The sequence below is a fragment of the Carassius gibelio genome, chromosome A9 (genome assembly GCF_023724105.1).
Source record: "Carassius gibelio isolate Cgi1373 ecotype wild population from Czech Republic chromosome A9, carGib1.2-hapl.c, whole genome shotgun sequence".
NCBI lineage: Eukaryota > Metazoa > Chordata > Actinopteri > Cypriniformes > Cyprinidae > Carassius > Carassius gibelio.
The window spans coordinates 15,906,228-15,928,918 of record NC_068379.1 but is presented as its reverse complement, the minus strand read 5'-3'; the positions used below and the strand labels follow the sequence as shown (position 1 = coordinate 15,928,918).

The window sequence follows — 22,691 nt, the reverse complement described above, 5'->3', positions numbered from 1 at the left end:
TGCAGCAACCGCTAGAGGACACTGTTGTGCAGGATGTGAAGTAAATAGAGGCCATCAAGGCAGATATTTCCTGAATTCGTTGAAACACCCGTCAAAATATTTATTACCAGCAGCGGTCTCTTCTTGTACATTTTTAAACCTTATTTTTTGCGTTTATTCTTTTTTTTTTACCAATGGTTTTAACCAAAAGTCTTCCATTGCATAAGTTACAAATACGTACTTTTGTTCAGTCAATTCATAAAAATGTATACGAATTCATGCAGACTAGTCACAAAAAAAACTAGTACTGCTTGGTGTGCCTCTTCTCAGGGGGTTTTCATTGGGCCATTTCAAAAGACAGGACGGGGTTGGAATGTTTGTTTTCTGTTTCACACACTGCTGAACATTAACAACTGCAGGAGGGGTGAACATTACATTAACAAGTCTGTCAAATCTTCAGGGCAACTATTCGAGCTCTTAATGTCAGCAGCATGAAGATTGATATTCATAATCATATTTTACCAAAGGAATGGCCCGACCTGAAACAGGTAGGTTGCTTAAGATATGAACGTTTTCTTTAAATAATGTGTCATCATAGGTAACCCAAGATTACCTGGTTCGTATTTGTCAGCATTTTTACATTGTTTCACTTGGACATTGCCTTGTTGATATAAACAGGCTAGGAAATTGGATTTTGATGTATTTTGGTCAGCTGTACATTTGTACTCTTTTCCCCAGCATTTAATATACAGAAAATGTCTAAATATAAAGAAAAATCTGCATGTCCGGTTTTAGATTATCAGATGTAGATGTTAACGGCTAAACCAAAAATGGTCTTTACAGTGCTAAAAGTGTTCAACAAGACACTATAGCTACTTCAGGTTTACTCTTAAAATGTGTACATCTGTTAAACATTAATGAAAGGGTTTGATCACCAACCCTGACCTTTATTGCTTGCTTATCTGAGCGAGCTGAGGAAGACTCTATCAATCATTTCTCGTGTCTCAGCATGCAAATAAACTAAGTTTATTTAACATTAAAGTATATAAATGTATTTATTTATATTGCCGTAGTAAAAGTGTAATGTTATAATGTAAAATTACATCTTAAAATTCATCTTAGCGTTCTCTTCATGTTTCACAGAGATATGGATATGGTGGATTCATTCAGCTCCACCATCACTGCAAAGTAAGTTTAACAATCTAATACACCCTTTACACACCTGATCATTGCTCATGGAGAAAATCAGCTGAGTCTGCAATTTAGTGTGACGATGGTGGAAGAACACCAGCTGGGCGGAAAGGGTTCTGCATGCTTGGCATTAGATCTACAGTAGCTGGCATGATCTCTCTCAAGCTCTTCCAGAGAGAAAGTGTGAGTGTGTGAGAGTATGTTACGACCCCCATGAGGAATGAGCGGGCAGCAGAGAAAGATCTGATCCTCCACTCAGAGCAGGAGGATGCTAAAGCACCTGCTAGCCTCTACCTGCAGTCCTTGAGAGTAATTGGATTGTTCTGTACTGCGCTTTAGCTTGTGTCTCAGGTGGTTTCTGGTCTACTCAGATGCTCAGCTTATTCTGTTCTTTGGTGCAACAGGAAGATCTCTACAACAGAAACACTCAAACATACGAATAATGCACTGCTCATTAAAACATTTTGCTGTGAGTCCCTGTAGCAGCCCAGTTTTTTTGCATTAATTCTTCTTCAGGCTCCACTGCTTTTCATTTCAAACCAAATTAGCAAGACTTCTAAGAAAGCACACATTCTTGAGAATATCGTCAGGATACTCAGGAGCGCTTGTGTGTGTGGAAAAAGAGGACAGCAGGCCTTCCCTACACTCCCTGTCTGAGCAGCTGTAGAGCTCCACATGGGGTTTAGCTTCAGTAAAATATCAGATTGAAATGTTCACCTTGAGCACAACGATAGGACTGCTGCATATATAAACACACCCACACAGACTTCAGCTGTGCCTAATACATAATGTACCTTATAATAAGTAAACAGGAAGATAGACTGAATGACTGCAATAAAGATAATTGTAACAAATATTTTCATCATAATTTACCACTCTGAAATTAAATTCATATTCTCTGAACTGCAGATGAACATTGATTGCTGATGTAAAATGTGCTTGTCATGCTAAAAACTTTGCACCTCCTTTCGATCTAAGGTCCACTCACTCCATCGAGGAACTGTATTTATTTGACCTTGCTCTCCACTGCCACCAAGTGGTTGAAAACACAATTTGTCATGTGGCTGCATTTTTCATGTAAAAAACACAACAACAAAAAAACACCATGGGTTTGTGTGTACCAGGGTGAAGCTAAAATGATGAAGGATGGAAAATTGTTCAGAGTTATTCAGGAGAACTGCTGGGATGCGGAGGCTCGGATCCGGGATATGGACAAACATGGTAAAGACAGTAAATCAGTAGCTATTTCTCAAGGAAAATGTTTTGTGGTTTTGTTTTCAGATAATCATTTATCTAATAAATAAACAAGTTTTACATTTAAAATTCTTATTTAAATTATTTGTATATTATCTGCAGACCAGTTCAATTTTATTTAATTGTTATATATTTATTACAGAGATTTGTTTTCATTTTTCAGGAGTAACAGTACAGGCTCTTTCCACTGTGCCTGTGATGTTCAGTTACTGGGTAAGGTGTAACATGAAAATTAAAATGAGAATTTAAGTGACACTCTCAGTCACTCTCAGAAATAAATGGGACAGTTTTTCATTGTGGTGGTCAAATGGTTCTAATATATACACTTTAGAGACCTTAAGGTATACTGGTACTGGTACCTTACGGTGCTATATATAGACACTCACCAGTTTTACCTCAATATTCTTTTTGATGTTCCACTGCATTTCTTAAGGCCAAACCCCATGACACTCTGGACCTGTGTGGGATATTGAATGATGATCTGGCTGCTACAGTGAAGCAATATCCAAAGCGTTTCGTTGGGCTGGGTACTCTGCCCATGCAGGCCCCTGATCTGGCAGTACAGGAGATGAGACGGTGTGTGAATCAGCTCGGATTCCCTGGAGTGCAAATTGGCTCTCATATAAACACATGGGACCTCAATGCTCCAGAGCTATATCCTGTTTATGCTGTAAGTCCATTTGTTTTTAGTGAACCATCCCACAGTCACACTAAAGTATTTGGTCTCTTTTTCAAGTAGTCATTCAGCTTTGTGTTAGTTTGTAAGGCATTTTAAACCAGAAATATTATTATCAATATTTTGCCTCTTACTACAGGCCGCTGAGGAACTCAACTGCTCAATATTTGTGCATCCATGGGACATGCAAACAGATGGTAGAATGGCAAAATACTGGCTGCCCTGGTTAGTTGGTGGGTTTGACTGAATGTCTTGCATGTGATATCCAGCAGCTTTATATATTTAATATCAGATTCTGATTAGTAAATTAAAACACACACACACATCTGATTGCAATTGTTTTATTAATATACATTTTTATGTCATGTTTTTAAATACTTTTGTGATTTAGTGGAAAATTTGTATTGTACAGTATGTCATAATCTTTGTTTGACTCCACTTTTTGACAGGTATGCCAGCAGAGACTACAATGGCAATTTGTTCCATGATTTTTGGAGGTGTTTTTGAAAGATTTCCCAAACTTAAGGTCTGCTTTGCTCATGGAGGTAAAAATATTCATATTATATTTAGATAATAAAGGTAGCATTTTGTGGAGAGCAATACAACCTTGAATAACCTTGAAAAATTATGATTTTTTTTGAGGGATGTGGGAGGATTTGTCTTGAGGGATTTGTCTTGAGGGATGTGGTATCACACTTTGGGTTCTAGGTGGTGCTTTCCCATACACTATCGGCAGAATTGAGCATGGCTTTAAAGTGAGACCTGATCTTTGTGCGATCGACAACCAGATCAACCCACGCAAATACTCAGGATCTTTCTATACCGATTCTCTAGTGCATGATCCACTTTCACTGAAGTTACTCATGGAAGTCATAGGAAAGGTAGTTATTTTAATTTGTATATCAACAGTATATATAATGAGCTACCTAATTGAACTCTAAGTGGTGAAATAGCAAATCTAGATGTTTCATGTGCAGGAACTTTCTGTTCCGGTAATAAAAAGTGTGCAGCAATATATGTAAATACATCTCTGAGAATTTTCAAATATTTTTGGTATTGTGATTTTTGCAGGATAAAGTGATGCTAGGCACAGATTACCCATTTCCACTGGGGGAACTGGAGCCAGGTGCACTGATTGAATCCATGGATGAGTTTGATAGTTTGCTAAAGGTAAGATCTACCTATCTGAACACAGGTTTTATTTTAAACATCAAATTGCAAATACACTGTGCTTGTCACTTTACAGCTTATCATTATTTTACTCTTTTGTTTAGGATAAACTGCTTGCTGGGAATGCTCTGGAATTTTTAGGACTGTCAAGAAAACAGTTTGAGTGACTGATCCCTCAGTGTGTCACAAGTTATCAGAGAACTGGATCATGAGAACTAAACCTTACTTGATTTGTACTTTTTATTATTATTATTGATTTATATTCAATTAAGGATGACACCCTTCTGTCTATTTTTATTTTATTTTCAGATTCTAATTTTGAATCTTGTGTTAGACAATCAGATCTACAGTTCTCTAAAAAATGTTTTCTTTCCCATTAAAAAAAAGAAAAGGTTTGTTAAATGGTTACAAATAGTTGTTTAAAATAATTATTTAAAATAATAATTATGGCATTAAGTTAATTTGTTAAACCACAAATAATATGCTATATTTTATTCATACACCTACAAATAAACATCTGCCAGGTGATACAAAAATATGATGTTTGCTTTTAATAATTAACTCAAAAGGATTTCAATAAAACATTAAAGTATTACTCAAAGCAACTGGTATTTGTACACGCATAACATTCTAAAATTCTCCTTCATACTAAACAATATAAGCGAAGAAAGCTATGAGCGAAATTAAACTACAGTTCCCAGCAGAACCATATTGTAGGACGTACGTCAAGAACGTGGCTCCGCACGTGCGTGACGTATGTGAAAATCCGAGACGCTCGTTCTCTCTTTTCTGTTCATCTGCTGGACGGTAATGGCGGAGTACCGGGGATCATCGTCCAAATGGGTTTTTACCCGGGAACAGCTCGAAAACACCCCGTCGCGCCGCAGCGGAGTGGAGCCAGACAGCGAACTGTCGTATCGACAGCAAGCCGCGAATCTTATTAAGGACATGGGCCGGAAACTAAATGTGTATCCTTCAGACGCACCCATCAACAACAGGCCCGTTTCTGTCTCTCTGTGACTCTTTGTGTTGCCTTCACAATTTCTATCACTTTTGCGTACCACTTATATCTGTAAGAACTGTGAACTCGGCTGAAATTATTTGAGGTTGTCAATTAAACCCCCTCGTGTTAGCAGCGCGCACATGTCTCGGACAGGCGCTTACTGATTAATGTTAATGTTCTACAAATGATTAACGTGCAATTTGTATATGTACGAGCTATCTATCTAGTCTGTCTTATATATATAACATAATAATGAGCTGGTTGTGCCATGGATTTATGTTGAAGTCACTCGGGCGTGTGTGACAGCACGCAGCTCCCGCGCATCTCACGGCGTGCGCCGGTTATATTAAAAACCCTGTCAGGATATGAATTGTGTAATTGTTTTAAATTATATAACGTAGACTAACCATGTTCCGTACACTTTTCGCTATTCACCGCATGCCAGTGACCACTCCTCCGGTGTTGAAAGACAGACAAGCATGCTTGTATGCTAATTCCCCGGGGGAATACCCATAGACGTCATATGATGTCTATGGGAATACCCATAGAGTGCCGAAGTTATGACGTCACTTTGTAGGCCAACCCGGAAGTTAGCGGCGCATGGGTTCCCTCGATCGAAAAGCCATGAATTTTTCCCATAGACTTTTGGAGAATCGCAAAAAATAAGATCGGTGTTCAACAAAGAGTTATGACCCTTACACGTTTTGTCTATCAAGATAATCTTAACAAATTACTCCAAAATGTATACATTTTGAAGCTTAAATAAAACCGTCAGATAGAAAATGCTAACGGTAGGCTATAAACGGACTACAGCACACCATGGTCGCGGATTAACGTCATAATCAAACTTCCTCAAATTTTATTTACAAAAAACACGCTCGCTCATTATGATCTGCGCTGTGTATGAACACTTAACCACGTTTCCATGAGAATATTGCCTATTGTTTTTTGTTTTGTTTTTTAATGTTAGAAACTAATTTAATGTATAACTCTCTGAGACTTTTTTAAAATCTTTTGTTAAAGTTTTATTTTTCGTTCATTATTTTGTTATTTAATATAAACTTTAACATTATTTTCTTTGTGATTAAGATTATTATGCCTTATCATTGTGCCCCAAATAAAGTGTAACGATTATCTAAAACTAGGGAGGGATAACGTTAGATGAGTTATAATAGTGTTCTATGTATTTAACATAACTATACACACAATCTCTGAACAAGCATAACACGGTTAAATTCCAAACATTTAATATAATAGTTGTATATAATTACATATGTTGAATTTAAAGAGAATTGTCCAATAGCATAATAATATAATATAAATAAACCATATATGTTCCCTGAATAAACCATATATACATTTTCTATATATTTTTACCTGGTAATCCACAAGCTCCAATGTGAGAACTAGTGCAGTAAATTTTATCTCACATTCACATTACTGTGAGCTGACTGGAGTGTAGTTACAATAGTATACAAGTAGTATACAATAGTTTAACATTTAATTTTTGGTATTTGTCAAGACAGACGACTTACAGTGCATTCAGGCTATACATATCAGCATGTTCTCTGGGAATTTAACTCGCCACCTTTTGCACAGTTAATAAAATGCTCTAATAACTGACCCACAGATTCCTTAAAGCAAGAGTTGTAGTAAACCTCTTTATTTTCATAAAATAAGTAAACTGAAAAAAAACGATATACTAATTGCAAAAACTCATAATTCACACCACAGGTCTCTACAGGGAAAGATGGCATTGTTGATACAATGGGTGGTTGAACATTTTTAGGCACATCAGCGCTATCCTGTCTCAGGGAGTATGAATGATCTTTCAAAATTTGTCCAGTGGGAACATTGTTTGTGGATAAAAAGAAAACAGGGACATTTTTTCCCCTGCAGGAAAATGACAGCTGCAGATGCGAGAATGGACACTGGGCTTCCGGTCAGCTCATCTAAGGATAAATTCAAAATAACTAATGTTAGTTTTATGGAAGTTACACCTTTACAGATTAAAATTACAAAGTGGGGTGGGGGAAAAATCACACAATAAAATATTTGTATTATATTAGAATGGAGTTTTTCAGCATTTACAGACATCTTCATTGATAGGTCAACGTTTATATAGCACATTAAACATAGTTTACATTTACTACTAAAATAACAAAGATTAATATCAGCTACCTAATGCCTTAACTAATGCTGTTTACAAATACAATCATAAGTGGGTAAAAGCCAAGTTCACAAATATCAGGGTGCAGGACCCACCCTTTCTTAATTATATCCAAACAAGTTACAATAAGCCAATAAACCAAGTATTATTTTGAATATTTTAAACAAACACATTAATCGACGTAACGTTGGCCTTTAATAAAACTGTTTATTAAACAGTTGCAAAGTAAACAAGGATTTAGATATTTTAAGAGAAAGACAAAGGTATTTTAGCTGTTGATTTGGTTATGAAAAACTTTTATTCTTGCTAGCCTTTTTTACTCCATCTGACCGTCAAAGTAACAATAGCGTGATAATCACATTAAGGCAGTAAATACGGTGTTCACATGGAAATCATCGTTGTGTGAGCTTACCTTACGGCACGAACCCAGAGTCTCCGCTGGGTAACATCGGATGGACCGCAGCTTTAATATCACAGAATTATGTGTTCAATAATATTTGTAAAGACTAAATATATAACGTTGTGTATATTAACTGATGTAAACTTCTAAGAACGTGAGGCTGAAACGCCGGCTAGTGAGAGATTTAATGACGTCTAAAGTCCCCGCCAAAGGGATGTAGTCCCTTTTAGCAACTTGTTAGCAACGTTTTTAAGACACAATAAAGTTTAAAAAAAAATCACAAGCAGGTTATAACCAGAGATTTCCATTCGGCCCCCAGAATAATACTGAATTCAGGAATAGCCTTGTAAGAGGAAAAAGTTTAGGGCTGGTCCGAATACCATTTTTTGAGCTTCGTCACCTCGCGACTCTCCCGGATAATCGAAAATGGGCAAAAATGCGGGAGCTGATTGCTGAAGCCACGCCCACCTAGCGCGACGGCATTGTCAGCAGCGGCAATCCACCTGTCGCTTTAGTGGCCACGCCCTTAATTATGCAGAAATTTAAGGCTTAATATAATTTAAACGGATGAGTTATAAAAAAAATTCACCCCCTCACAGTTGTCATGAAGGGCAAAATTAGCAATATAGACCAATAATAATTTTTTTGGACCAGGCTGTAAACGTTTTTTTCTGCTGTAAAGTTGGGCATTTTAACCTGGGGAGTCTATGGGACTGACTCCCTTTTGCAGCCAGCCTCAAGCGGCCAGTCGATGAATTGCAGTTTAATTCACTTCCTTATTGGCTTCACGAGAGAGAGCAAGAGGTTGCTGCTCATATAAAACGCACACACACAGGTCTGTTAAATTAAGCAATACTTTTAAGGTAGTCTAATATTTTTCTGACTAACAAATTGGCACAGTAAGGGTAGATTTAAATAAAGAAAAATTACATTTAAATAAAGAAAAAACGAAATTTAAATCAAAGAAAAAACGAAATTTAAATTAAACAAAAAATGAAATTTAAATTAAACAAATACGAAATTTAAATAAAGAAAAAACTAAATTAAGTTAAATTAAAAATGAGATTAATTTAGATTAATAATAACGGGTAAAAATGCTAATACATTTTGTTTCTATTATTCTATTTTCCACAATGTCAAAGCAACAAAACACAAGCTCAGACATGCACTTCGGTCCATACAAACTCCGCTGTTCTGCACTCTAGCCAAAGAACACTCCCATGGCTGGAACAAGCGTCGGTTCTATTTCTAGCATGCACGCGTTTTCCGTGTGGCTCAAGCGCGCCTGAGACGCGCGTCTCAGTGTGCAAACTCCAACTTGTTAAATGGGAGCTGAAATAAAAACGGACACGCCACGCAGCTGAGACGGTCACGCAGCCAGTGTGTCGCCGGCCTTATTGAAGAGGGAATGAGAACTGTTTCGCGGGGGATCCCAGGTGTGCAAAAAAAAATATATTTAATAATATTCGAATGTCAAATTTTCAAATTGAATCCCAACCCACCGAACGAATATTCGGGTCCGTTCCATATTTATTTATTTTTAAATATAACAAGAAAAAAAAGCAAATGAGGCAATCAACTTTTCGCTTAAGGCTCTTTGAGAGTGCCATTGTTTCATTTAAATATATTCAGAAGGCTTTTCTATAGTGTTCTCCACAAACTACGACCTGCATGTGACAGTGATGGACAGCTTGACAGCCTCACAAATATGAAGCATAAAATAACGCTATCGCCCCCTGGTGGCTCACTGCAGTACAGGTAATATGTAAAAAAAAAAAAAAAACATATAGGGGTTAACGATGTTCCATACAGGCTTATAATGGTGTTCCGTACAGCACTCATAACTTGATTTTATCGGCAATAATTCACATTTAACTGATCAAAAGTGAACTGTTTATTTATTTTAACCGAAAGAAAACATAATTTCAATGAATATCAAAGATTAGTACCTTTTTATTTGATTAAAATACAAGTTAATTGCTGCTTTAATAAAGGGTGCATGCGAGTTAGGCATGATTGTGTCGTGATATTAATTATGACATGTGAGTTAAGCATGAACCATGTGAAAGGTTAGTGAAAATCATTTCCATGTCTTTCTGAAGATGCAGAAGACGAGAATGGCAAATAATTTGCACTGATTAATAATAAAAAAAGGTTAACCAATGTGAAAACTTCATAAAGTAAGAGATCTCTGCTGCCTGTCTCAGGTGAGGGTGACGATAGGTGGTCATCGCCCGCAATCGATGCTTAAACATTCCCATTTCAAAGCATTTATTCAGCAAAAGGTAATATATTTAACAATTTGTGATAACATAATATTCATTTAATAAAGGCTGTAGTAATGTGGGAAACATAAGTGGAATAGAAATGTACATTTTCGCTGCTCTAGTGCTACCCTCCCAAGCTGAAGTTTTGAAGTAAATCTTCCCCAACGTCCATTTTCAAGCACGGTGGGCGCAACGAGCAAACTAACTCAAATCTTACTGAAACAAACAGCGGATGGGTCTCTGTTTAGATCGGAGGTGAAAGAGAGAAACATAAGGATGACACAGATATATAGTTTATGTACGAACTGTATTTATTCTGCAATCAGCGCTAAAACGTCACCTGTACAGAACATGGTTAGTCTACGTTTTATATATATATATATATATATATATATATATATATATATATATATATATATATATATATATCTCGGTATTTCGGGTAACTTTTCTCACTACGGAACGCGAATAAGTAATTTGGACTGTAATATGGCTTAAGTTATGTAATCTTTACATTTTCCTTAACCGTAAACATCAGTTCTCAACTCACAATAAATACTGCCATTGTTTACATGCACAGATTTTATATGTACCACTCTTTCTCCAAGTTCAACAGAAATGTAAGTGTTTCCATCTGCACTGCCTGCATCTATTACATATACCCTTTTCAACCATATGAATATTCATGAGCCCATGATAATAACTGGTCTACCCAACTGTGAGAACATTTTTCATCAGTTCTGGTGATGTTGATGTTTTAAAGGGACACTTTAACCAAAATGTACAATTCTGTCATCAGTTACTCACCCTCATGTCATTCCAAACTCTTTTAAGACTTTCATTTATCTTCGAATGAAACCTGAATGAAGATATTTTTAATGAGACCTATAAAGATTTCTGTCCGTCCATTGAAAGTCCATTCACCCAAAACACGTGAGAACAAACCTCATTGGTTTTCGCAAGTCAGGCAGTCATGTTCGAGCTTCCTTTTACCAAATCTGATGTATGTGCTTCGATCAGTGTTTCTATGTGAATAAAAGCCTAAATTAAATATTTTTATTCTCTTCAGTCTCTTCAGAAGACTAAACTGCTCAAATCATATAGTTTTTTTATGATCTTAATACATTTTAAAAGAAATCTCTCAGGTTTCATCAAAAGTATCTTCATTTGTGTTTAACAAGTGAATGAAAGACTTGTTGGTTTGGAATGACATAAAAGCGAGTGAATTATGACAGAATTTTAATTTTTGAGTTAAAAAAAAAAAACTTTTAAAGTAGGCTTGCATCTTTTGACATGACAGTAAAAAAAATAATTCTTTCATCTCTAGACCATCTCCCCAACGGCATTATTTCTGGCTGCAAAAGTTGAAGAGAAACCACAGAAACTCGAGCATGTCATTAAAGTAGCTCATCTCTGTTTAAACCCCCAGGAGCCTCCGCTGGATACAAACAGTAATGTAAGTCCTGGTTATTATTATTGTTTTAATTTTCTTCTTCATTTTCCTCAACCTTTTCATCACATTGAGTAATTTATGCTTCACGTAATGGGGCAGTCACACTGCACTTTTCTCTCCATTTATTTCCATTCATATGCATGCGAATGCGTCAGACCGGAAACGCAAGCTTATGCGAAAAAATTTGCATTTCACTGCGTTCCAAAGTTCAAGTTTGGTGAACTCTGACCTGCGAATTCGCATCACGTGAAGATGTGGGACCAGTAGAAGATCGATACGTCACTGCGTGACCTCTCTGTACAGAAATTCAAAAATGAAGGAAGCTCTATGTAACTTTAGCTGTAGAGCAGCGTCCTATTTTATATAATACATATATAAAGGATTATAAAAATAAAAATCCATGTTGTGATAATTGAGGAGAGACCGTTTTATCTTGCTTCCGCCCATATTCGCAGCGGCGTCCGAAATAATTTCGCACGTTTAAAGTCTAGTGTGACCGCGCCTTAAGTGCGTTTAGATTCTGTCACTACAGAATTATGTGTCTTACTAGTCAACTCCAAACAACTTGATTTTCGTCAGGGGTTTCTCACCTGCCAACTGTTTTTAAAAATTGTGTCCTCTTCTATCACATACAACGATTAAAGGTTTAGTTCACCTAATATATATATATATATATATATATATATATATATATATATATATATATTAGGGGTGTAACGGTACGCAAAAATACTAAAAATAATACGCAATACTGTTGACGGTGTCCTTTATCACTAGGCTTTATATTTATGCTCAACATGAAGTATAGATATTGTTGTCGTGAAGACAAGATCCTGGTCTGTCGGCGGCCTCCCTCTATGTCACCTACAGTAGCAGCAGCGTGCCAGCGCCGCGTCAGGCACAATGGGCTAGTTGCATATCTCCACCATCTTGGATTTCCGGTCTTGCGAGTGTGTGCGTAGATATTTCCGGTTGTGCTTAAAGTCAGTGCAGAAAACTGGAGAAATCCAAATATTACCTTCTATATGTTTACAGGATTTATAATATCACTTCATATGCAAATAAGATATACACTGCTATTATCACTATACTACAAATGTTAACTGAGCCAGTGGATTTGAAACTTGTGTATGTTTGGGTCTGGTGAATTAATTAAATACACTAATGTTCACTACTGTTCACGAAATGAAAGTTGAACTCATGGCGTGTATACACAGCTATATAATGTATTTTATCTTACCAAATATGTAAATGTACAAATTACTTATTTCTCGAAAATGTTTGCATTATTATTATTTTTATATTAAATATTTACCTCGTGAGACGTGGTCTGCGATATATCTTCAGAAATATCTATTTCTCAATTGTACACATACATCAGTCTGTTTCATTTTCACAACATATTTTATTATTTTACACAGTAAAAAATACGTGACTAATTTTAATATTTTTAATCTGATAATGCAAAACAATAACAATATACATAGACAGATAATGATTTATGCTACAGATCTTTCACAAAACAAATAAAAACCACACATGAATGCAAACAGCGATCTTTTATTTAATGCAAACATACCATAATTATATTACGTTTAATTGTACAGTTAGTTATAAATTATGTTATCAAAAAGTTAATAAAACATGCTTTATCAGAAATCTCTGTGAGTCGTTTGACAGTCAGAAACATGTATCTTACATAACAGAACAAAACCAGCTCTTCGAAAATGAAAAGTATTGCATATTTGAGTGGTTTGTGTTTGAAAGAAGAAATCCCTGTGGTCCTGACCTGACGCTGATCCGCATAATCAACAGAATAATAAAGCAATCTCCGCGTTGTATCTTGATGAATTTCCACACAGAGGTACGCAAAATATAGGGAGGATGTTTCCCCATGTTTCTGATATACAACTATCGGCTGTTAAATTTGAAAATCATTAATTATATACATCTAGCCAAGATCCGTGTGCAAGTTTCCATTACAGTCAATGCGAGCGTCGCAAGACCGGAAATAAGTACGCACACACTCGCGTCGCTGAAGCTCACCGGCGCCATCTTGTGCACCTAGCCCATTCTGGTGTGTAAAGATACAGAAAACGTGAAGCAGACATCACGCAACTGACACACAGCAGAAACGCAATGCTCATGCCACGCAGCCAGTGTGTCACCGGCCTTAGAATCAGCTGCAGGACAGGATTTGCGCTGAACGCGGGGACTTCCGCCACTTAATATGTTCGTTTGGAAACACGAAAATGTACCTATGTTCCGTACACAAAATATTGCATTCGGTCATTCGGTACACACGTGCACCGTACCGAAAGCCCTGTACCGAAACGGTCCGGTATGAATACACGTACCGTTACACCCATAATAAATATGTATTATTTTTTTTTATTATTATTTATCAATTGTGGTTAAAGGAAGATCAAACGTGTTTGGTGGCAAACAATTAACGTTGCCTGTAATTGGAAGGGTGCAGGGGTGTATTCCAGAAAGCAGGGTTAACTTACTGTGAACTAAACCCTGAACTCTCGGTTGATTAACCTCAACAGAGCGACGAATCTACGAGTCACTATAGAAACGGACGCTAAGAAAAAGCGCGCTAAGCTGCTTCTTTCTTCTTCTTTTGTTCATGCATATATCTGTCACGCCCACTGAAGTCTCGCTGAAGTGAACTTACCCTGGAACATAGTTACGTTCAGAGAGTGAGTTGCTATGACTACTAACATACCCTGAAAGTTACCTCCGTTTTTGGAACCGAAATTTGAGGTTATCCGCTTGCTTACTCTTAAACATAACCTGCTATCTGGAATACCCCCCAGATAATTTAGTTTATGGGTTGAAAATAAAGAAAGACACATTACAAGCCTCATGTAATGATTGTCTATTGAACTTCAGGCATACCTCCAGCAAGCAGAGGAGCTGGTGATACTTGAAACCATAGTGCTGCAGACTTTAGGTAAGTCTATGGAAGGAGGTTTCTTTCAACTGAATAATAGTCAACTTGCTGACAGTGGTTCAATTCTGAAAAAAATCAAAAAAGCATTTCCACTAGTTATGCACTAGTTACATAATCATGACTGAATTGAACAGAATGGTGATTTTAAACCTTGTTCCCAGCGTGCAGACATATGATGATCCATTTGTGCTTTTTGTATAATAAAAGTAATACAGTAAGTAGTATACAGTGTGTGCAGATCCTGCTTTTTTTTCTTTCCTTTTTACATTTGAAGTCATTACGTTTTTACTGATCTGCACACCCTAAGTGGAGGATGAAAACAGTGATTTCACTTTTTTTTTAACCGTTGCAAAGAAACCAAACTGATTTTCAGTTAATCTGGGATATTATTTTGCCACATGATACATGGTTATCATCTCATAATTCTGCATCGTTTTAAAGGCTTTGTTCTAACTAATGCATGATTATCTTTCATGATACACAGGTGTTGACAGCAGTTTGATTCAGCTGTGAATGAAATTCATGTGCTTTATATTGCAGGCTTTGAAACAACAATTGAACATCCACACATTGCTGTGGTGAAATGTTCCCAGCTAGCGCGAGGTATAGATTTTCCTTCATATGCTTACTGCAATCAACTCTAGATACAAAAAAGTGCTTACTTAATCTTTGAATCAAACTATTGGCTTTTGAATTATGGCTAAGCATGCAGTTCTCCGAGAGGTAAATCTCACTGTATTGAGCGTTACTGGGGTCTCATTCCTATTGTATAGCTTGACTCATTCTCATTCTCTCTTTGTTTACTTTCACAGCAAGCGAGTATCTGGCACAGACTTCCTGTTTCTTGGCTACCAACAGGTTGTTATCCAGAACCTCATTTGTTGCACTGTGACTGCACACTATAGCTTCCTTTACTGCAGGTTACCCTACCAGTGTCCAACACCCTCCTTGCACCGGTGGCTACTGGGACACCCCCCATCTCTCAAACATGCCCTCAGAAAAGGGTGAGGTGGGGTTTGGTGGCACCGGCCCCGGTTGCAGTGCGGTGTATTGTACGAGGGATCATTGTTGGCACAGAGGGGTTGAATGCACAATGTGAAGTGTAGTGGTGCTCTTGAAGCTCACGTTTGCTCGGTTACAGAAGTGCATTTGTCTAAAAAAGACACTTTGGTAGCCTGAATACCAGCTAAAGATTACACAGATGTAAACATTACATAGAAGTCCTCACGGTAAGTACCCAGACCCCTTTGTTTTTTGCTATGATTTGTTATTCTCAAAGTGACAATTGAACCTTTGTTTTGGTCTTTCGTATTCAAACTATTTATAAGTACTTTTTTCTATTTATTGCGGGGTTTTTTTTGTTTTCATCTTCCTTGCTTCCATTGTGAAATGCCTTTGTTTTAATGCAAATAAACCCATTAAGGACCTGTTTTTTTATTGAAATAGTTGTTTCATTTGGCTATGTATTTTTATACCCATTATAATCCTGAAAAATTGTTAGTATCAGGTGTGTAACAAAAGGTCCTTAAAGGGTGTAGTCATCATTGTAATTTAATCAAATAGAGGTTTTTCTTTGTGTTCGTTCTCCCTAAATGTGTAGTTATTGTCTTAATTATTCTTAAATCAGGTTACCTGTCATTGGTGTTTGGCCCCTTGTTTGCATAAGAATACTGCAGCATTGTATGCAATGTCTGAACATGGGACTAGAGCGGCATATGGTCTGCATATAATGTGACCATTGATTTGTTTTTTTGTTTTGTTTTTTCTTAAAAGCAATGTTACCCAGAGAATGTGGACTTTTTCAGGTTTTGAAACTGAATTACAAAACTTGATTGATAAAGCACAGATGTGTATGGCCAATGTGTCCGATGATGAATGATCTTCTAATGTTTATTCCCTTGTGTATTTTCATTGCTTTTTTTAATTATTATTCTTTTGAATAAAAGTAGAGGCTGTTTTTTTTTTATTTATTTTTTTTTATAGCCATCATCTTAATGCAATTAATGAATTTTGCATTCATCAATTGTTTGTCTTTGTTCCATTAGGATTTAAAGGCTCCTCTTACCCCATGTCCAAACACTGATTCTGTTCTGTAGCACAGGGTTACCATCCAGCTTTGACTGAGGCTTCAGTTTATTGTTATTTGTCTCAAATGTCAGTAAAACACTACTTTGTTCAATGTAAGACTGTTAAAAGCTTACTAAAAGATTATTAGCATTTTGGTAGAGGAATCTTTGATTTCTCATGGCTTCTTCGGGGATTACTGATGCAGTTTAGATGCATTTCCATTTATTTCCTTTTTTCCTAGCAAAACAAGTAACTACCTTCCACATTAAAATACTAAAATTGTTTTTAGAGATGTAGGCAATTTTACAAAGATTAAAGAATACGCACTTGATGAGGCCTAACAGTCAGCCCTGCTTTGTTTTTCATAACATGGGCTTGCAATGTAGTAAATACGGATGGTAACCATATGCTTGTTTGCTTTACTGTTAGTAGTTATTATACGGTAGCTTATGCCAAGATGATTTATGACTTTGACCTTTGACCTTTTGACAGGTTGAACTTCCGGTAACCTTATGATGGATGGGCGGAACTTTCCGACTTCAAGGGTTAGCCTATGACCTTTGCAATCATCGATCATGTGCTTTTGACAGAAAGTTTTACCCTATTGACCTAGTTAGTTTTAAATTAAAACGGTATATGAAAGACTCCCCAATCATCGATCATGCGGTTTTGACAGAAAGTTTTACCCTATTGACCTGTTAGTTTTAAATTAAAACGGTATATGAAAGACTCCCCAATCATCGATCATGTGGTTTTGACAGAAAGTTTTACCCTATTGACCGTTAGTTTGTTTGAAGTGTGTGCCAGTTGTTTGAACTCTGCGTCAGTTAGCTTGTTTGAAGTTTATCACAGTTATAAGGTTATGTGTGTGTGTGTGTGTGGTTATAAGGCTTCTCCCCCTCCCATTACATTTATGAGCGGTGTATAAATGGGGTCGGTGTGTTCTACATTTTATATATATATAAAACATTATATAATTTATATAATCTCAAACAATGAAAGATTGAAAACACATTTTAATTATTTCACATTTATATATATATATAAAACATTATATAATTTATATAATCTAAAACACATTTTAATTATTTCACATTTATATATATATATATATATATATATATATATATATATATATATATATATATATATATATATATATATATATATAAAACATTATATAATTTATATAATATACATAATCTAAAAACAATTGAACTAAGGTTGAAAAGCTTACTAAAGCAATCCACCTACCTTATTTAGACAGAAGCTTCAGCTTTGTGAGAAACGGGACTCCAGCTCCATCTGTCGGACTCTCTCTGAATGATAGCACACGGTTGATCCGCGCTCGTGCCTCAGGAGAGATACGGAGAGAGCGCGCCTGCAGTCGCGCGCTCGTGCCCCAGGGAGTGAGACAGAGACTTTGTAGTACAACAGTACAACAGACTTTCAAAACACGTAGTTCTTTATATAATATACATATTCTAAGGTTGAAAAACATTCTGTTCTTTTAAAAAAAGGTTATAAATGAAACCGTTATAAAAAATATACTGAAACCGACTGTTTTCAGATAAAACGAGATCCATGTTTAGAGAGCTGAAAGGAGTTGTTTTCACATCACCTTCCTGACCCGCAAGTATTCACAGCGTCTTCTTTTGCACGCTACACTTCACTTTCTTCCGAATTTACTACAAAATCATAATATGTTCAAAGACATTGCTAATTAAAACTAACGTATCTCACGAAGGAGTACCATGTTTTTGACAGTTTTCTGACGGCTGCATCTGTGAATTACGGTGGCCGAGCGGCTATCATCTCTTTGTACCCGTCTAATTTATGACGACATGTGCGACCCTGGTTCAGTTTCCCACCTTTTGAACAAGTTCATTCATAGAACAAGGATGACACCTAGTGGTCACTCAACACCGATTTTCTTTCACAGCGCCCCTTATAAACCTATTTATACGCGTTACAAACCATCACTTTGAAGCAGAAAAACTTTTTGGACGACTCTCCAAGACATTTGCTTTCCAAGACAATGGATCAAAGTGAGTATTTTATCATTTCATGTTATCTGATGGTAGTGATATTAATAAAATAAAAAAACAATTCATTGATCAAATTATGTTATGCTATCTTACAGTCTATGATGGTTTTAAACCATATTTCATGTCATTCCCCGTAATTTTCTTCATGTTAAGCATGATATTAATAAAAAAATTCATTGATCAAATTATGTTATCTTACAGTCTATGATGGTTTTAAACCATATTTCATGACATTGCTGTAATTTTCTTCATGTTAAGCAGATTACGCAGACATCTGCTGATAGTGATATTTAAAAAAACTATTCATTGATCAAAGCCTATTTTACAGTCTATGACGTCTTTATGCCGCCTTAATATTTCATGTTAAGCAGATTACGCAGACATCTGCCGATAGTGATATTTAAAATAAAAACTATTCATTGATCAAAGCCTATTTTTACAGTCTATGACGTCTTTATGTCGTCTTAATATTTCATGTTAAGCAGATTACGCAGTCATATGCTGATAGAGATATTTTTAACAATATAAAGTTTGTGTTATTTGACTTAATATCATGAATGAAAAAAAAATGAAAAAATACTTTTAATTTGCAAATATCACCATATCCTGTTGAAAATACTTTTATTTTGAAAATATGACGCCATCCTGTTAAAATACTTTTATTTTGAAAATATGACGACGTCCGGTTGACGCGCGCTTAGTTTTGCCTGCTTCAATGCTACGTATAGGATATCAGAAAATACTATTCTGCTCCGTTAAATCTACGTTTTGCCACTCCGTTATCCGTTTGTCATCTATGAAGACGACATCGCGGAAGGTGTAAGCGTAACTAACCGTAACTCAGAAAAACATTTTTCCCGTTTGCTAACTCTTCACAGTGAAACGACATATGAGGATATGATGGTGAAATGGCTCCCCCCGGTGAGTCTGGATGAAATGACGCCGTTATAGTGAAAATTGCGCCATCTGCGTTGATTTAATGTTACGACACAGTGTTATAGTGAAAATTGCGCCATCTGCTTGCGGTTTAATGTTATGACATCACGATTTCTTTGTCACAGTGTGTGTATGTGTGTGTGCTCCATTAAACTGTAAAATAAAAACCCTCTCCATGTGTTTGAAATCATAACACTTTTTATTTTTTATCACAGGTTCAAATATTGAGCACCAAGCCTTTGACGCTATTAATACACGTAAGTACGTATTAACTATTCTTTTTATAAACTAAAATGAATGTATTTTAATTTTGTATATTATTAATTAATTTAATTTTTATCGTTTTTTATTTATTATATATATAATTTTATATATATATATATATATATATATATATTTTTATTTATTTATTTATTTTTATTCACAGAGGCCACGATTGATCCAGACAGCGCAGTCGACGGTAAGACAAGATCCATCTCCATAATTTTTTATGAGAAATCAAAATTGTAACTTTTTTATGTTTATGAGGAATCTAATTATTATTTTCTTTAGATTTTATCCAATTCATCACACAACCCGCCTTTCAGACAGTTATCGATCTCACGCAAGATGGCGACGAAGATCCCACCGTCAACGTAACAGACAACATCCCGCCTGATTCCGCTCCGGCCCACATCGAGAATCCAATAGGATCCTGCGACGAATCACTCCCTGGACCCGCCGACGAACCAGCGAGAAAGAAGACTAGAAAAACGAATCGCCCCACCTCTCCGGTCAGTCCTGGACCGTGTGACGAACCACCAAGAAAGACTTATCGTTTTACACCGGTGGTCCGACCTGAATCGAACGGCGAACTACCGAGAAAGGCTTATCGTTTTACCCCGGCGATCAGTCCCGAGAGCCCTCCAGAGAGGAAAACTCTCTGTCCGGTACCACCGAACAGCCCGGCGACCAGTCCTGAGACCGATCTGTTTTATGGTAAGACTAACTACATTATTTGCATTTAAACCAGATGGTGTCAAACATTAAGATTTTTTTTTTAACATCCAGCAGACTCGAGTAGAAGCCATAAGGACGACGTGACTACCTGGGGCATGTCTCAAATCGATGCCTGGGACCAGAGTTCTTGGACGAGCGAGCGTGACGAGGTGTCTACCACCAACGTGGGTCAAACGCCATATCCTTCTCCCTCACCGTCGTCCGAAGAAGTAGAAGTGGAAGAAGTGCCGGCGCCTCAGCCGCTTGATGAATCATTCGACGATCTGCCTCCGTTTCATAGCCCCATTAATTCGATACAATCATTCGGTCAAGAGTTTCGCGACGCGCAGGTTGACATAAACAACAAATACGTCGAACTCCGCAACGTACAAGATGATATTAACAACAAATTGATCGCGTTGGGCAACGAGTCTCGCGACAGACAAATCGAAACCCTTAGCAGATTAGACGCGTTGCACGGCGAGCTCTGTGCGTATCACCTCGAGACACGCAGTCGATTCGATGCTCAGGATCGCTTTATTCAGGATCTGGCCAATGAAATATTCCAACGCGTCAATGCTATGAGATCGACGATTGATCGCCAGTTTGATAGAAATGATCGTACGGTGACTCAATACCAAAGGGAATTGATGCTAATATTGCACCACCTCATTCTCACCATCGTAGATGAGTCCGCGGAGTCAAACTGAATATAGACGTATTCAGAGTAATTCTTATATTCCGTCTATACTTTGTTTACATATAATCAGATATTTCAAGTATTTCTTATATCTCACGTCTGCTATGATTGTTTAAATATTTCATGTATGCTTTTTATACTTTGTTTTTACATATATAATCCGATATCTGCTTTTATACTCTGATTTGTCATATATGCTTTTGTATTCTGATTTTGTAATAGTTCATGTATGCTTTTTTATACTCTATGAAATGTGTAATAGTTCATGTATGCTTGTTTTAACTCTATGATTTTGTAATAGTACGTGTTTTGGTCTGAAATCTAAAAATGGACGGTTCAGACGACTTACGTCAATCCTCCACAGAACTGACGCCGGACGAGATCGAAATGCTAAGTTTACTTCCGGACTCTTTAGAACAGTATTTGTTTAATCAAGAATCCCCTCCTATTTTGGATCTTTTTGAATTAGCCGTAAATCCAAATATGAATTTGTTCGATCCTCTGCTTAGCCTAGACACCGATCCCGTTGTACAACACGGCGGTGTTTTAAACAACCCACCGGCGCCGTGCACCGATCCTGATCCTGACAACACAGAGCACCCCACCGGTAATGAAACACCGCAAGCGTCCACATCAGGTAACGTCGACCCTACTACACAGACTCGATTAAGCCGTACAGACGTTGACAGGTTGATTCGCGAGGGTGGCGACGTAAACGGATATCATGTTTTACCACGACCTCGTTTCAATAGCGTGACATTGAGAAGGACTACGAATCTGAGAGAGATTAACTCTACAGATTTGGCCTCTTACCACGCCCGCTTACATGACATGCTTACCGGAATTGTGAATTTCGCTAGGGAGTTTGACCAAAATTCTCCGGTGATCAATATCACATTGACGGCTCCCAGTTTACAGACCCCCGTTAGCGGGATTTTAACCCGCGGTAATAATTACGACGTGGATGGGTTTATGGATCAAATTGAAAAAGTTTTACAGAGCAACGACCGGTTACTATCTGACCAAACCGTAGAATTTGAAGCTTCCGTAGCCATGAACAGACAAGGCGGGGGTCGTCGTCGGAAACTCACGGACTTGGCTGTTGACGAGGTGATCAAAAGGAAAAAGACGAGTTTATTTTGTCCGATCAATATTTCAAATAATTTGTGCTTCTCCATCTGTCTCGCCCGTTTTCTAAACCCCCAGAGCCCCGAGAGCGAGTTAGAAAAACTGGCTTCCGTCATCCAAAACAGCGTCGGCTTCTCAATCCAAGACCGAATCGGTCTCGGCGACATAGCCTCGTTCGAACGAGCGCTAGACATTAAAATTGTCGTATTTCACAGATCTAACGCCATGATCTTAGAAACCTACAAAAATTCTGACGAACCCCATCCAAAAACGGTCTTTCTGTATCTCCACGACGACCACTACTACATGATA

The 22,691-nt window shown here is 37.1% G+C and overlaps 2 protein-coding genes across 3 annotated transcripts in view; both read left to right on the top strand.

The window, feature by feature from the left end:
* Positions 1–313: 313 nt before the first annotated feature.
* acmsd (aminocarboxymuconate semialdehyde decarboxylase) lies at positions 314–4,865 on the top strand. Its single transcript, XM_052605936.1, has 10 exons — positions 314–527; positions 1,123–1,167; positions 2,295–2,391; positions 2,588–2,637; positions 2,858–3,094; positions 3,240–3,333; positions 3,550–3,645; positions 3,809–3,981; positions 4,172–4,270; positions 4,375–4,865. Exons 1-10 carry the CDS (start codon positions 471–473, stop codon positions 4,435–4,437), a joined length of 1,011 nt encoding a protein of 336 aa, XP_052461896.1. The 5' UTR covers positions 314–470; the 3' UTR covers positions 4,438–4,865.
* A 76-nt stretch (positions 4,866–4,941) lies between these two features.
* Positions 4,942–22,691, top strand: part of LOC128019735 (cyclin-T2) — a 33,258-nt gene continuing 15,508 nt past the window's right edge. Inside the window, exons 1-7 of one of the 2 annotated variants that reach the window (XR_008185242.1) lie at positions 4,942–5,238; positions 10,649–10,730; positions 11,438–11,566; positions 14,462–14,522; positions 15,063–15,125; positions 15,335–15,751; positions 16,568–17,326. Coding sequence is in view for 1 of the 2 variants with exons in the window: in XM_052605912.1 (XP_052461872.1) it covers positions 5,081–5,238; positions 10,649–10,730; positions 11,438–11,566; positions 14,462–14,522; positions 15,063–15,125; positions 15,335–15,380 (539 nt within the window). In the remaining variant the exon portion in view is untranslated. Of the gene's footprint in view, positions 5,239–10,648; positions 10,731–11,437; positions 11,567–14,461; positions 14,523–15,062; positions 15,126–15,334; positions 15,752–16,567; positions 17,327–22,691 lie in introns of those variants that run through there. The other variant, XM_052605912.1, reaches the window with a different exon arrangement.